General features: G+C 35.4%; 1 protein-coding gene across 2 annotated transcripts in view; it reads left to right on the forward strand.

The window, feature by feature from the left end:
* Positions 1-13,459, forward strand: part of Dyrk2 (Dual-specificity tyrosine phosphorylation-regulated kinase 2) — a 70,864-nt gene that overhangs the window by 22,869 nt on the left and 34,536 nt on the right. For both annotated transcript variants that reach the window (XM_073080690.1, XM_073080689.1), the window contains exon 2: positions 9,174-9,315. In XM_073080690.1, coding sequence (XP_072936791.1) covers positions 9,174-9,315 — 142 coding nt within the window. The remainder of the gene's footprint in view (positions 1-9,173; positions 9,316-13,459) is intronic.

Below are 13,459 nucleotides of genomic sequence, written 5' to 3' on the forward strand. Positions count from 1 at the left end.
GTTACTTAATCCGCTTAAATTAAGGGATAAGAGTTTCCGTTTTTTTAAATAATTAAGTATGTCTAAAGATAAAGATAAGAAGAGGGGCTACCTAATGGAAAGTAATCTCCGTTGCCTATGGAAATTTGTTACACCTGAAGAGTAATTGCAATGGCTTGCCGGCTTATTTGCAACGTTTTTTTTTATAATATAGGAGTAGCAGACAAGCATGCAGCCCACCTGATGGCAAGGCTACTGCCGTCCATGGACATTTGTAATCAACCCCAGATAGAATTAGATATTCCTACCTGAGATCAGCCACAGATGCGCCGCTACCATGAGGACTAAGCTGGAACGCCTCGGGGAAGTTTGTCTCAAACCTATGTACCTTTTTTGACGAGTTTCATGTCATAGCGCTCTGAAAATACGGGAGGAAATAATTAAACGTATAACAAGTATAATTAGCAGATTTTTCAAATTATGTTTTCAGGAGTATTCAGGAGTTACTTTCCTGCTTCTTCTCAAAACAAAATACTTTGTGTAGCTTATAGGTTCAAGAACAGTCTTAAACTTTGTGAATCTATAAAAGGGAAAATCTTTCCAGGTAATATTTATCTCGAAAGCCTACAGCCTTTGTCAACAAAATAAAGTTTCTTTGTTACGCAGAGCCTTAATTTAGACCAATTCGATGAAAGTTTTGTTTATGTTGAAATAAACAAAAACTTCCACGAAAACTTTTGTTATATGAGCAAACGTAGATACTTGGTATAATTTAATTACTTATTTCGTTTATATCCTATTGAATTAAGCTTTTCGAATCGAAATTAATCCCATTGAAGGTTTCTTCAATAGCTTTAATTTCGTGTTCGTAGTAAACACTACAAACAGGTAAATACAGGCTAAATTAACCTAATACTGACACCCGGGCCCTACCCTCGTAGTAAATTGGCTTTATACCAATTCCGCTATAATTTTTAATAAGAAGCTTTTTGCTAAAGAGAATAAGAGTTGGAAAGGTTTGACTCCTGGTACCGGCAAGAATTTACTATTACATACATAGTTTTTTATTAAAACATCAATGTCTGTCTTTAGATCTACTAGTTGATCCGGCTAACGTTGTGTTGCCATATAAATAAAAAAATGTTAAGGGTGAACAACCTTTATTACTTAAGGTATGAAAAATTGATAGTAGCCGTATGAAAAATTGATAGTAGTTCTCAGACCTACTGAATATGCATAAAAAATAAACGGTAAGCCGTTTTGGAGGAGTACGGTAACTAACATGGTGACACGAGAATTTTATATATAAGATTTTTTAATAGACCACCTAAAATAAGAAGCGTTAAGGTTTGTATACTGACTGCCTATACTTTGTTAGATTCCATAGTATTTATTAGTTAGCTTCAGTTGTTTGTCTGCGGACATCGACACCTTTTTACGGTAAAGGAAGAACCTTCTTCCAAGAAGGTTAAAGAAGAATTGGGAGGAGGTATGTGTCGCTCCGGTCAAAACATACCACTTAGATCTCCCACATTTAATATAGATAGAGATGAAAACATTAAATGTATAACTTTCAGGCCACAATTCCAGCAGTATTAACGTGTAGATCAACTTCCTGGAATCAGATAACAAAGGCTTCTTTGAAGTCGTGTAACTTTAAGTACCTCGTAGCTACAACATACATAGGGTTGGAAGTTATGATATTATCGATACAAATATCGATATTTATACGAGATTGTTTTTTTGCCGACCGATTCATATAAGGAGCAGTAGAAGTAGAGGAGGTGATGAATATTCTTTTCGGTGTGATAAAGGACGGCTTAATGTCGGTGAATTATCGATATTTTAGGGTCGATATTCATTCCATATATCGTTTCATCGCTACGAAAATAAGATAACTTTGTATAAATTGTTAAATACATAGGTATATTCAGGGCCGGATTTAAGGGAGGACAACGGGGGCGGTAGCCCCGGGGCCTCCACAAAAGAGGGGCCCCCACAATAGAGACGTCGGTTTTTTTTTTAATTCCGACTAGTAAAAACTAGTAAAAAAATATATATATATCTTTTCCTTTGATAATTTTTTTTCGCTGTCTTACCTTTATCTACAGTACTTTGTACAAACATGAATACTAGAAGAATCTACTTGCGTTTCACAATAAAATATTTATTGAAAAACTCAACAGAAAAATTTGTTCATTTTATTCGGAAAATAATTTGGGGGCAGGGGGCCTCCACTCCTTTGTTGCCCCAAGGCCTCTAGACCTCTAAATCCGGCCCTGGGTATATTTATGCCTTAGCAGGACCATTACATACAAAGACAAACAATGAATAAGAATTATTTGTAACATTTTGATTGACTCACTCAAACCTATTTATGATTAAATCGATTTCCTACCAAATTAGAACTGTTCGTGGATAAATTAATTCCATTGCATGACGTTGAAGGTTTTAATTCGTCGTTTCTAGCTTTTCGTCTGCAAAGTTTTGACGTAACGTTGCGTGCGTTGTAACGAAGTTAACGATTGTTCTATTGAGGAAGTAACTTGGTTTAACGCGACGTCAAAATGCTGTGACTCGCTGATTAGTTTGACGTCGATTATTATTTATGGTATTATGGTGTATATCGGCTAATGGTGGATTGAATAGTTTTGGGCGACTGTTGTGCGTTCAAGCGAATAAACTTTGGTAGCAATTTGTATTGATTTAAAGTGAAAGAAATATATTTTTATGTAATATACGTTTTGCGAAGCTTAAGCGAAGTGAATGAATGCATGTCGTTCAGACAAATCCATAAATTTAGTAATAGTAATTTAAAATAGTTTGAGGAACCATAATCAGAGCTTGCTACAGACAGAAGGACGGACATTTATCATTACATTCGTTGATGATATTTAAAAATTTTAGCTGAAAATTCGAAACTTAAACAGACTACACTATTTATCTATAATGATTTTAGTAATTACTCACACTGCTTACGTAACGAAAAAAATAGGTTGGTAGGTCGTCACTTTCGTGATTTCCCTCGTTGTATCCTTTTTTCCGCTTTCGTTGACAAATGCACACTGTTTTTTGTTTTCGCTGCGGTAATACTGAAAGATTTTTACGACAGAACGAAAATTAAATGAAGTTATATTCCAAAGGCAAGGTTTCCCGAGATTAAAAGGTTGTTTTAATTTTAATTATAGTGCGGTTGTTGTGAAGCACGTTTGCACCTACATTTCATTTTAGTGAGTTTTAGCATTATGTAATTTTTCCGAGATCCAAGAATTTTTGTTGAAAGGAGGTGCAGTTTAATATTAGAAAGATGAAATCTATACTTATTTTAAGCGTGAAGCAGTTCTTGTATATTGGTGGAAAAAGGTTGATACGGTAGATTAAGATTATAATATGAGGCTACCGTCTCAGTCCTTAGGAGAGGCCACACATCTATGATCCTCCTTAGAATCCCTTTTCTACATTTATTTTATGACCGTTGGTTTTGGGTGGCATTGACTCCTCTAAGCAAAGAGGATGATAAAATGCTGGAAGTAGTAGGTATAGGAAACATTGATACAGGAAGTCGATGATGAAGTTAGGTACACGGTAGTCATTGATGTTACCCATAGCTGGAATAACTGTGTTAGAGACGTAACGCGTAGGTTTCAGTGCCTCGGGGTACAGAGCATTTCATCCCCTTGTTTAGATATTTAAATCGAATTCTGCGGAGGTGACGTTACATTTTGGGCTCCGGGATCCTTGTTCTACGAGTATGTTATAATAAAGATGGAAACTATAATAAATCTAATGTTTTAGTAAAATAATAAAAAGTATTAATGACTACCGGAAACGGTAGCCAATAATTATTTCATGAATGCTCCGAAATAAAATAAAAGAAGTAGATCATCAATTTTGATTTCAACTAAGGTAATAAATAACATGTAGGTTTCCTTGTGATTCCTTCGTTCGTTACAGGATGAAAAATGTATTGTGACTATTTATCATATGTTTGATTTGAACCCTGGACCCCAAATTGACAGACCGACATTCACACACCAGGCTGGGAGGCTATTATAAAAATATGTCATTGAACTTTTAAGGCTGTACTCAACTCGGAATAGAGCCGAAATTGAGTAGCCATTTTGAATAGCGTGCGCCTGACATGGCGTTAAAAATAAACCGATTAATTTCCATACCGCTCGTTTAACTTGATGCATGACATACAGTTACTCTGTAATCGGACACGAAATATAACTGAGTTTAACTGAAATTTGAGTTCATTGGATTTTCGGTACGGGACGGTAAATTAAAGTAAAATGAGTAATTAAATGAGATGAAGTGAAACACTTTATAAACGCTTAAGTAAATACTTTCTGCCCCATGAAATTGCTCTGTAGTGTGCCGTGTAGGGTGCCATGGAAAAAAAAACATGCGGCATTCGGGGACTGCCGCGGTAAAGCTATTGCATAGCATTTTTTGTTATCAACTAATGTAATTATAATTACTTATTTAATAGTTATTATTAAATTATTTATTTAATCGGGGTCCAAACGAAGCCAAAGTCACAGTGTATATAGCAGGGTCAAATCGGAGTGAACGCAAATTGTATCTACATCATAATAACTGTAAATCATAATGGCGTTTTGATTTTTACTGAAAATCGGTCAATTTTAATTGTACGTTTATAAATTACAAACACTCTTTTACGTTATTTTATTAATCCAGAATTTCAAAGTAAGCTTATGTTGGTAAAACATATTATTTGGATAATGTGGTAATATATTTTGAATACAATATAATTGGAATATAAAATACGATTTTCGCACGGATTATACAAATATGTATTACTGCCATCTGTATTCTTCCGGACATTCCATCCATTATATTACTGCCATCTGAATTTCTTAATTCGGTCGCTGGTGGCGACTCGCCGCGCTCAAAGCCCGCGATAGCTTAACACCCAGACCCAGAATAATTTAAGGGCCCGTGCTTTATTAATGTGTCGGTTGGCAACCATCAGTTGGATTTAATTAATTAAATTTCAACTATTAAGAGATACAAAAATCTATATTAATAATAATGTAAATGCTAAAATTCATTTATAAGCAGTAAAAGTACATCCGTTTATGAGTCGATTTTTTGGTAGCATCCGGAGGCATTATGTAAGCATTTTAAGCCATTTAATGATTTATAATGATAATATCTGTACTAAAGTGGTTGCTATAACTATCTAGAGATGTTTGATATTGTATGATAAATTTACATTATTTTCTATGCACGACATTTATCCTTTAATCTAATTCTTAGAAATACGTCATACGGCATTAATTAAATTGTACATGCCTCGCCGGTTGTATTGAAAAGCGACAATAGTGCACCCTAATAAGAGATGAGAGTATATTTAGAAGTAAAGTTATTAAAAATATATATTACGTAAATTTAAAGTGGGAGAACCTTTGTGGGTCGAATGCGGTGCCAATTTAGCTTTAAAGCAACAAAGGGGTGCAAAGAAAAGGGTTCATTCTAACTGCAAACCTTTTTAGGCTTCTGTACGAAAAGGGTTAAAGCGAGACTGTTTTCGAACCTTAAGATAAGTGATAAAAACAATTGTAACACGAAGGTATCCGAAAGTCAGACATGCCTCGAATCTCAAAGGTTTTCCCTCTAAAGGTTGCCCTCTTTTTACTTTTTTTATTATATTTTCATTAAAAAAGTCATTAGCTATTAAGTTGCGATTATCTATATTATTGCGATCGCATCTAGACAATAGTTACATACAACACCAATAGCAACAAGACAAAGCTTACTGCATTGGCATATTTGACCTCTGACCTAAGGAAAGTCGCCTAATGATTTATTTACCGTGGTAAACTTTACGAATGCGGAATGCGGTACAGCTGTTTATGCAGGGATAAAGTTCGGAGTTTTAGTTGTCACATTTATTATTACTACCTAAGAATTTGTTGAGAGAATTGTTTGAGAAGTTTGGGTTAAAACTTACGTTATCTGCACTAATATTATAAAGAGGAAAACTTTGTTTGTTTGGTTGTAATGAATAAGTTTAAAAACTACCGGACCGATTTTAAAATTTTTTTCACCATTCGAAAGCTACATTATCCACGAGTAACATAGGCTATACTCGTATTTTATGAAATATATTTGATAAATATATTTTGAGGCGGTACAAAGTTTGCCGGGTCAGCTAGTATTCAATAAAAAAATATATATGTTTGTATGTTTATTATCCATTATGTTAAGATGGGTAAAATGATGCATGATCAGTCATGAAAAACCCATAAAGTAATAGTTTTAGACCTGGATTAAAAAAGTTTTAAAGGTTCGACTTCGGTGGCACCAATGCCACACCTATTACTCCCTAATATCAGCAATCCTAAATGTTGTGTTCTGGTTTGAAGGGTGTGGTAAGGTAGACATTCTTATCCGAGGCACTCAAGCATAGTCCCCAGGTTCACTCGGTTAATAAATTCGATGTGACGGGCAAAGTGCGTGAAATGTTTATATCTTTTTTTATTGAGGACATATTTTTCATTTATCTTTTAAGCACATATCTACAATACAAATCTGTGCTTTTAATCCAACACTGAATTCAATGTAAACGAAATCGCGGGTACACGCAAGTTATTATGTAAGAATCTAGTACTTTAATTCACCGCATACATACACCTAGTATATACCTACTACTTACCACCTCTCAGCGTTTGCACCGACAAACAAAAATACATTCAATGCCGTGTTCCGGTTTTAAAACTAACAGGGCTAATGCAATTAATGCTCAAAGCTCCACGGAAGCTCTCGGAACTTTCGTGAACAATGCCTACGTGATTTTAGGTTATGTAATCGTAATTATGCTGGTACTGGATTATTTTGTTGGAGTTAATTGTACTACTTGTCCAAAATGTTCCACTGATATTACAGGAACGCCCGTTATTATTAATCAATCTATCCTATGTATTACCAGCGCATTCTAACCTACTTTGGCCACATAGCACGATGGGATCCAGACAACCTTGAAAAGCTGGTTGTGGTGGGCAAAGTAGACGCGAGAAGACCTAGAGGCTGATCACACAGCCGATGGTCTGCCTCCATAAAAAAATTATGAGACTTACAGTAACAACTGCTGTCAGACAAGCTGAAGACAGGGTAGCATGGAAGCGGTTCGTCAGATCATTAACAGAAACTTACCAAAACGAGCACGATCTTCAGAAATGAAGAAAATGTCGAAGAAAAAATGTTTTGCCTAGCACAAACCGAACTTTGATATTTTTGGTAGGATGAAATTGCAAATTTTAATCTCTGGTAAGCAAAATATAGGATAGATTGTTTATAACTAGTGTAAAACGACAACCATAAGTTCATATTGAAATCTGCGTGCTTGAGAACCAAACTCTTATTCGTATACTCTTTTACTAGTGTATTTTCCGGTACTTGTAGTTGGTAGCCAAATGTTCCTGCTTTATAAAAGCAATGTTAATCTGGTGTTTTGACAGGAAGGATGTGAACGTTGAGATATTAGGTCGAGGCATCTAAATAATCCCAACTTAGTTATTAGGGGTTGTATGTCATTTGTTATTTACTTTCAAACTCCTATTCTATTAGGATTTTTGGAAATGGCTTTAGAATATAGATAACTTTGGACGACAGCTTTCTGTCCACTTCATTTGGTAAACTATGCGCTTATTTGCTGTTTCTATCACTTAACATACGGCCTTAATGTGTAATTCATAAAATATACGGAACTGTAAAAGTTATGTGAGCTCAATATCGAAATCCCTCGTTGAATGTAGAGATTAATGTCGGTTCCTAGAAGTTTGGGGATTAACGCAGATCCCAAGTACCGAGTGTTCGATTTGTCGGAATTTCAGCCGTTTGTCGGAGTGGAGTAAGTCTCTTGAACATGATGTATTTTACTTTAATGTCTACACTCCATGCTTGTATCATAAAGTCATTAACCTGGAAACAAATTGATGTCGGATTAGTATTAAATTTAATTAAAAATTCCCAGATAAACATATTTCTATTTTTATATAATTCGAGAAGGCATTTATTACATTTTAATTAACTAAGTACAGTAAATTATAATTGATACTTTATTGCGTGTTTTTGTGCATTTTTAAAAGTTTAAAATTCCAGATAACCTGCAATTGAAAACATGAAAAAATGATTAATGTTCCTCGGTTCCCAGGAAATTTTATATGAAATACGCAAATGTCGTGCTACGACAATTTCAATTTGTCGTAACGTTAATTGTCGATGCTAAATACTACGAGTATATAATAATTATTGTATAGTTTACTTTAAGCTTCTATTTTTTAATCTTTTTCCAAATTAGAAATTTCAAAATTATTCGAAAGCAGTAAAAATAATTCTTTGGCTTCACACAAGCCATAGTCAAACTAAATAGCCCACCTTTATAGAATTAAATTTTAAAACATTTTCAATATTTAATTGGAACATGATAAAATCCGCAGCAATAGCGATGATACTTTGGAATTTATTTTGCATTTTATATTTGCAGCCATTGACATTTCGCAACCATTGACCTTTACCTTTCAATTATAATCGTTTGTAGAATGGAACATGAATACAAAGTATTAAAAGGTGGTAGTTATTTCTACCATCTAATTACGGCGACAACATCTGCAAATCTATTTCTGTCTTAAAATGTACTTTTTATATTTGAACCTGATGAGCTATCTGATGAGATGGAAAGTCTTTTACGCCTACGGATATTTGTAACGACGAAGGAATCGAAGCAGAGTTGTATTGCGTCTTTCTTGAAGAGCCTTATGTCATAGCGCTCTAATACCTCAAGAAGAAGTTTATTCCACATCTTGTGCCTTAGCAAAAACGTTCGTGCAATCCAGACCATGAGGGTTTGCTACGAGACCAAACACCAGTTAGTGTAGATAGACTTCATTCTTGGGTAACTCTGCGATAATGTCTTGTGTATGCTGGCTTGTAGGGTATGCCAGATTTTTGTCATTAGGGCGTTCCGACTCAAGGGAAGCACCTGTAGTCGAGCTCGGTAGGGCTTTAATTAAATGTGGTTGATTACAAATCTCGAACGAATCGAACTCTTAGCATAACATACTTTATAGTTACCACATCGCCATGCGGTTCAATGTTATTTAGTCAACCCAAACACGATATTTACGTTATTAAACATGAACTAAACACATTTTTTTCCATTCCAGCTGCAGTTAGAAGCGGGCGCGGGCGAGGGCCCCGGGCCGCCGGTGAACAACAACTTGGAGGGCGCAGTCGCCAGCCCGCCCCGAGACGACAACCACAACGCGCAGCCGGCCTCTCCTCGCGCTTCGCCCCTCACTTCTTCTGGTATGTAGACTTATTTTCAGTATAAGAACATTTCACTTTAGATACGAATATTTGTAGCGTCTTCAGAAGTATTCCTACTTTATAGGGGCAGTGTTAAGAGGGTGGCAAAAGAGTCAATTACTCGTATATTTGGTGTTTCAACTTAATCTCAACTACATGAACGTGACCATTAGCCTGTCTAACTAATGAATTTCCGACAATTTCCGCGTCTGACGGTCCTTAAGTTTGTGGATGAGGCACCACCTACGGAAGCCGCAAGGCTATGCGGGCTACAGTCTGCAATCTCCCATTAAACAACGGCGAAAAGGAATAATTTTTGAACTGAATTTGACGCCCGTATATTTGACGTTTTGGTATATGATACGAAATATGTTCGAGTACGAGACCGGTCATGCTTATAAACAGACAATTGAAACAGACGGACAGAGGTTTATAAACATGTATGTACTTTAACTACAACTCTACCTTTCTCACGAATACGACGCTCTAAATGAAACAATGGTTAACATATACTCTAAAGCAATCTCCCAGCTAAATAGAGGTATTAAGTATTAAGTGGGGACTAAAGTTCCATTTAACTCTTAGCGAAGAATTACCGACGTGAGCTGAACACTGCTTCGATTGAAAACTAATCTAAGATCTAGAACTGCGTCCCTTCGGTAGCAAATATGCTCTTAGAAACTACAGGTATAGCTAGCGTGACCATCCGTTTTGTTTTGAACGGGACAGTCCCTTTTTCAGCAACTGTCCCGTTGTCCCCAAGAACTCGGGGACGCGATAATGTTTAATTTAAGTGAAAATGCAAACAGCATTGGTTAGTCGTAAAGTGTATACCACATTTCAGAGACTATATTTAGCCTTTTATTTGTTATCTATTAATTTTGACGTAAATTATAATTATTTCCTAAAGTAATAAGAAGACCAGAAGGGCAGAGACCAAACGACCCTTTTTGAAAGGGCCTTTTTTCGTTTTCAGCCACACTGTCTTGATTTCCAAGTAATTTGCGGTCGCGAAAATGTCTCGTTTTAGAAAAAATTAAAATAGCAACGGTTATTTAGCAAAGGAAAGACCTTTTTCTGAGGAATTTCAAAAATACAAATTTTACAGAATATTTCGTCTTCGCGATCTTTGATGTTGATCGTTGTCGTCGCTTAATACCATGGGGGTAGTGAATTGTTAATGATGATTTTAACGATTTTATCTGATTTTCACCGATAACTGCCTGCCCAGTAAAGGTGTCCCGTTTTAAATCATAAACGTGGTCAGTATTACATAGGAATCGTACAAGTCTTACGAAGAACGAATATGTGACTTGAAAACCAAGCGTTAGAGTTGAACTCCATTCAGTAGAATGGGAAGGTATGTGATTCAATTCGATCAGAATCCCCTCCAGGGATCAGACGAAGGGAATTACGCGGAGCAAACAGTATGGCTCCGTTTCTCTTTGTTAGTTCACGTAATAACCAATCCGTTTTCTTTAACCGATAGTTACAGTTATTTGATGGGAAAAGGAAGTATGTAGGCACGCAATCTTCCAAAAGTAATTGATATGACAGTGAATTTGAATAGGACATTAGTTAAGGAGTAAGTTTCTTTAAATCATACCTATTTTATATTTTAAAAGTTTAATCGAGTTCTTCAATTGAGGTTTTAGAGTTAAGATTATGGGGAGGTCAGGGTTTCGATCAGATAAATACTTAAAATGAGAAATATTTTAAAGGTGGTAGGAACCCCCGTGATGGTGCTACAGACAAAATACTATATTGTCCCTTCAAGAGTAATGTGGTAAGGCTTTTAAGGCACACAAGCATAATTTTAATCTTCAAGAGTAGCAATGCACTTGAGGCCAATTTCTAAGATATGATTACAACTGCCAGCATATTTTGGGTTGATTACAGATGATAGAGTGGCAGTGTTCTACCATCAAAATGGTCTGCGTGCTTGGTACATACATTTTAATGATGAAAAGGAATAAATCACTTAATCTTCAATTTTGATGTTTTTATGTTACAATGATGACTTAACACCAAACGGATTGTACATCATTTGGTAACATAAACGTTCTTTCGCATATCAAATGCAATATAGTATTGTATTACTGATATTGCAAAGTTTACCTATGACACAACATCGTGGCATTACGTAGAACAATCGATGAGACTGCATGCCGGGAAGCAACGTTCTGCCAAGTCTGCCGGTTTGTTCCAAGTTTTCCGACCAGGGTTGAGTTATTGCCTGTACATTTAAATACGATACCGCTGTTTCGAAATAGACACCTAGTTCGTTTAGGTAACTGTATAGTTAATCGTGTTAGGACTTTGTTTATTCATTCTTATTGATTTGGGGATAAAATAAAAGATTGTATTATTTAAAGAAATAAAGGGTAGTTATCCAATAGTTTCAAGGGCCTCCGCTAAGTATTTACTAATATATCCTGGTTAAATAACCTGGCTGTAGAAAAGAAAAATTAACAAGGACAACGTAAAATATTTGAAAAAGTTCCACAGATATTTGTCTTTACTCTCTAAGGATTTTCTGACATTTTTTTTTGGGAAGTGTCTTTATGTGTGTAAATAGTGTGTATAATACGAGGGTAAAACAAAATATTAATAACAATTTACCCTGATACAATAACATAAATAATAACAGGTGTTAGAAAATGCTACTCCCTATAGAGTTTGGACCAAATCTGACGAATCCAATGTGAAACATTCCAAAATAAACAACAACTACTACTTAAAAACCTTTTCCCACGGACTAAATTGTGAATCTAAACCATTCTCAAGTCCCCTTGAACACACACAACAAATTTCATCAAAATCAGTCCAGTCGTTTAGGAGGAGTTCAGTGACATACACACGCACATAAGAAATATATATATAAAGATACCTTTTTAAGATTATGTAGTTATGTTAAAACAGAAAGACACCATACCATAGGAAATGCCCATTGGTCAGCCACAATCGCTGCGTAACAAGAAATGGATGGCTAGGACTCCGGCAATAAGTAGGTCCACAGCGTACCCTACCTCTAACAAAGGAGGTCTAAGAAACCGGAAAAGGTGACCAATTCTTTTCCAGGCTTAGCTTCAGGCTCACCACCACCCGATGAAGCTGTAAAGGCCGCTAGGGCCACCAGCAACTACACAATTTAAAAAATGGTAGAAAAAAATATTTATATAACAACTCAGTCAGCAACAAACTTTAAACACGTGAACACTCCGGTTTGAAGTTTTCAGGACCATTTGTTTTGCAGCGAAATGACGAGGTTGAAATTCTCTTAATTTCAGCAAAGTTCCTTTACTTTCAGTGGTTTCAGCTCTGTTACGTAAATTAGTTTCCAAGTGGAAACACGCTATTTCAAACTCTGATACATTTGTGAATATTTTATAAGCTCTAGTTACATGTAAATAACTTGAGTATTTTATTTGGCTACTATTCATACTCGTATACGTATGTCTCGTTTTTGGGTTATTTTCAATGTAGTGGGGCTCTGTGGTATGTAAGTATAGTATTGGATGGTATGGTAGTATCTTCATGGAACATGACAACAAAAACTCGACTGCTTAAAATGTTTGGGCTTTATGTATACAATTCCTAAGCTCTTTAGGAAATGTATACATTTTCTACATGTATACATTTCCTATTAAATGTATACATTTCCTAGGAATTGTATATAATTCTAATATCGCATTAGCAAATGTATAAAAGGAATGCTTTCTGTAATAAAACATGTTGTTAAAATGAGAATAACATTTTTTATTACTAAAGGGATGCGCTGAGACAATAATCTTGGTTATTGTATTAGAATAAATATCAATCATATAGTTTAGGTCTGAATTAACGTGAATCGGACCCACCCGCTCGCAGGGCGCTACTGCGCATTGCTCGCTTATATTTTATATTTTCTTTTATGTTCTAACCTAACCTAACCATTCCCGTATGGAATTCTATAGGATTGACCCATTAAATAACCTGGCTTTAGAAAAGAAAAATTGACAAGGATAACGAAAAATAGTTGAAAAAGTTCCACAGATATTTGTCTTTACTCTCTAAAGATTTTCTGAAATTATTTTTTTTTGGAAGTGTAGCGTGTATTGTGCAGCGTGTATTTTCACATTTGCGATTGCTATTTAGGTATTAT

This window comes from Epargyreus clarus, unplaced genomic scaffold (genome assembly GCF_041222505.1).
Source record: "Epargyreus clarus isolate Ecla_fem2 unplaced genomic scaffold, WU_Ecla_fem_2.2 ptg000015l, whole genome shotgun sequence".
NCBI lineage: Eukaryota > Metazoa > Arthropoda > Insecta > Lepidoptera > Hesperiidae > Epargyreus > Epargyreus clarus.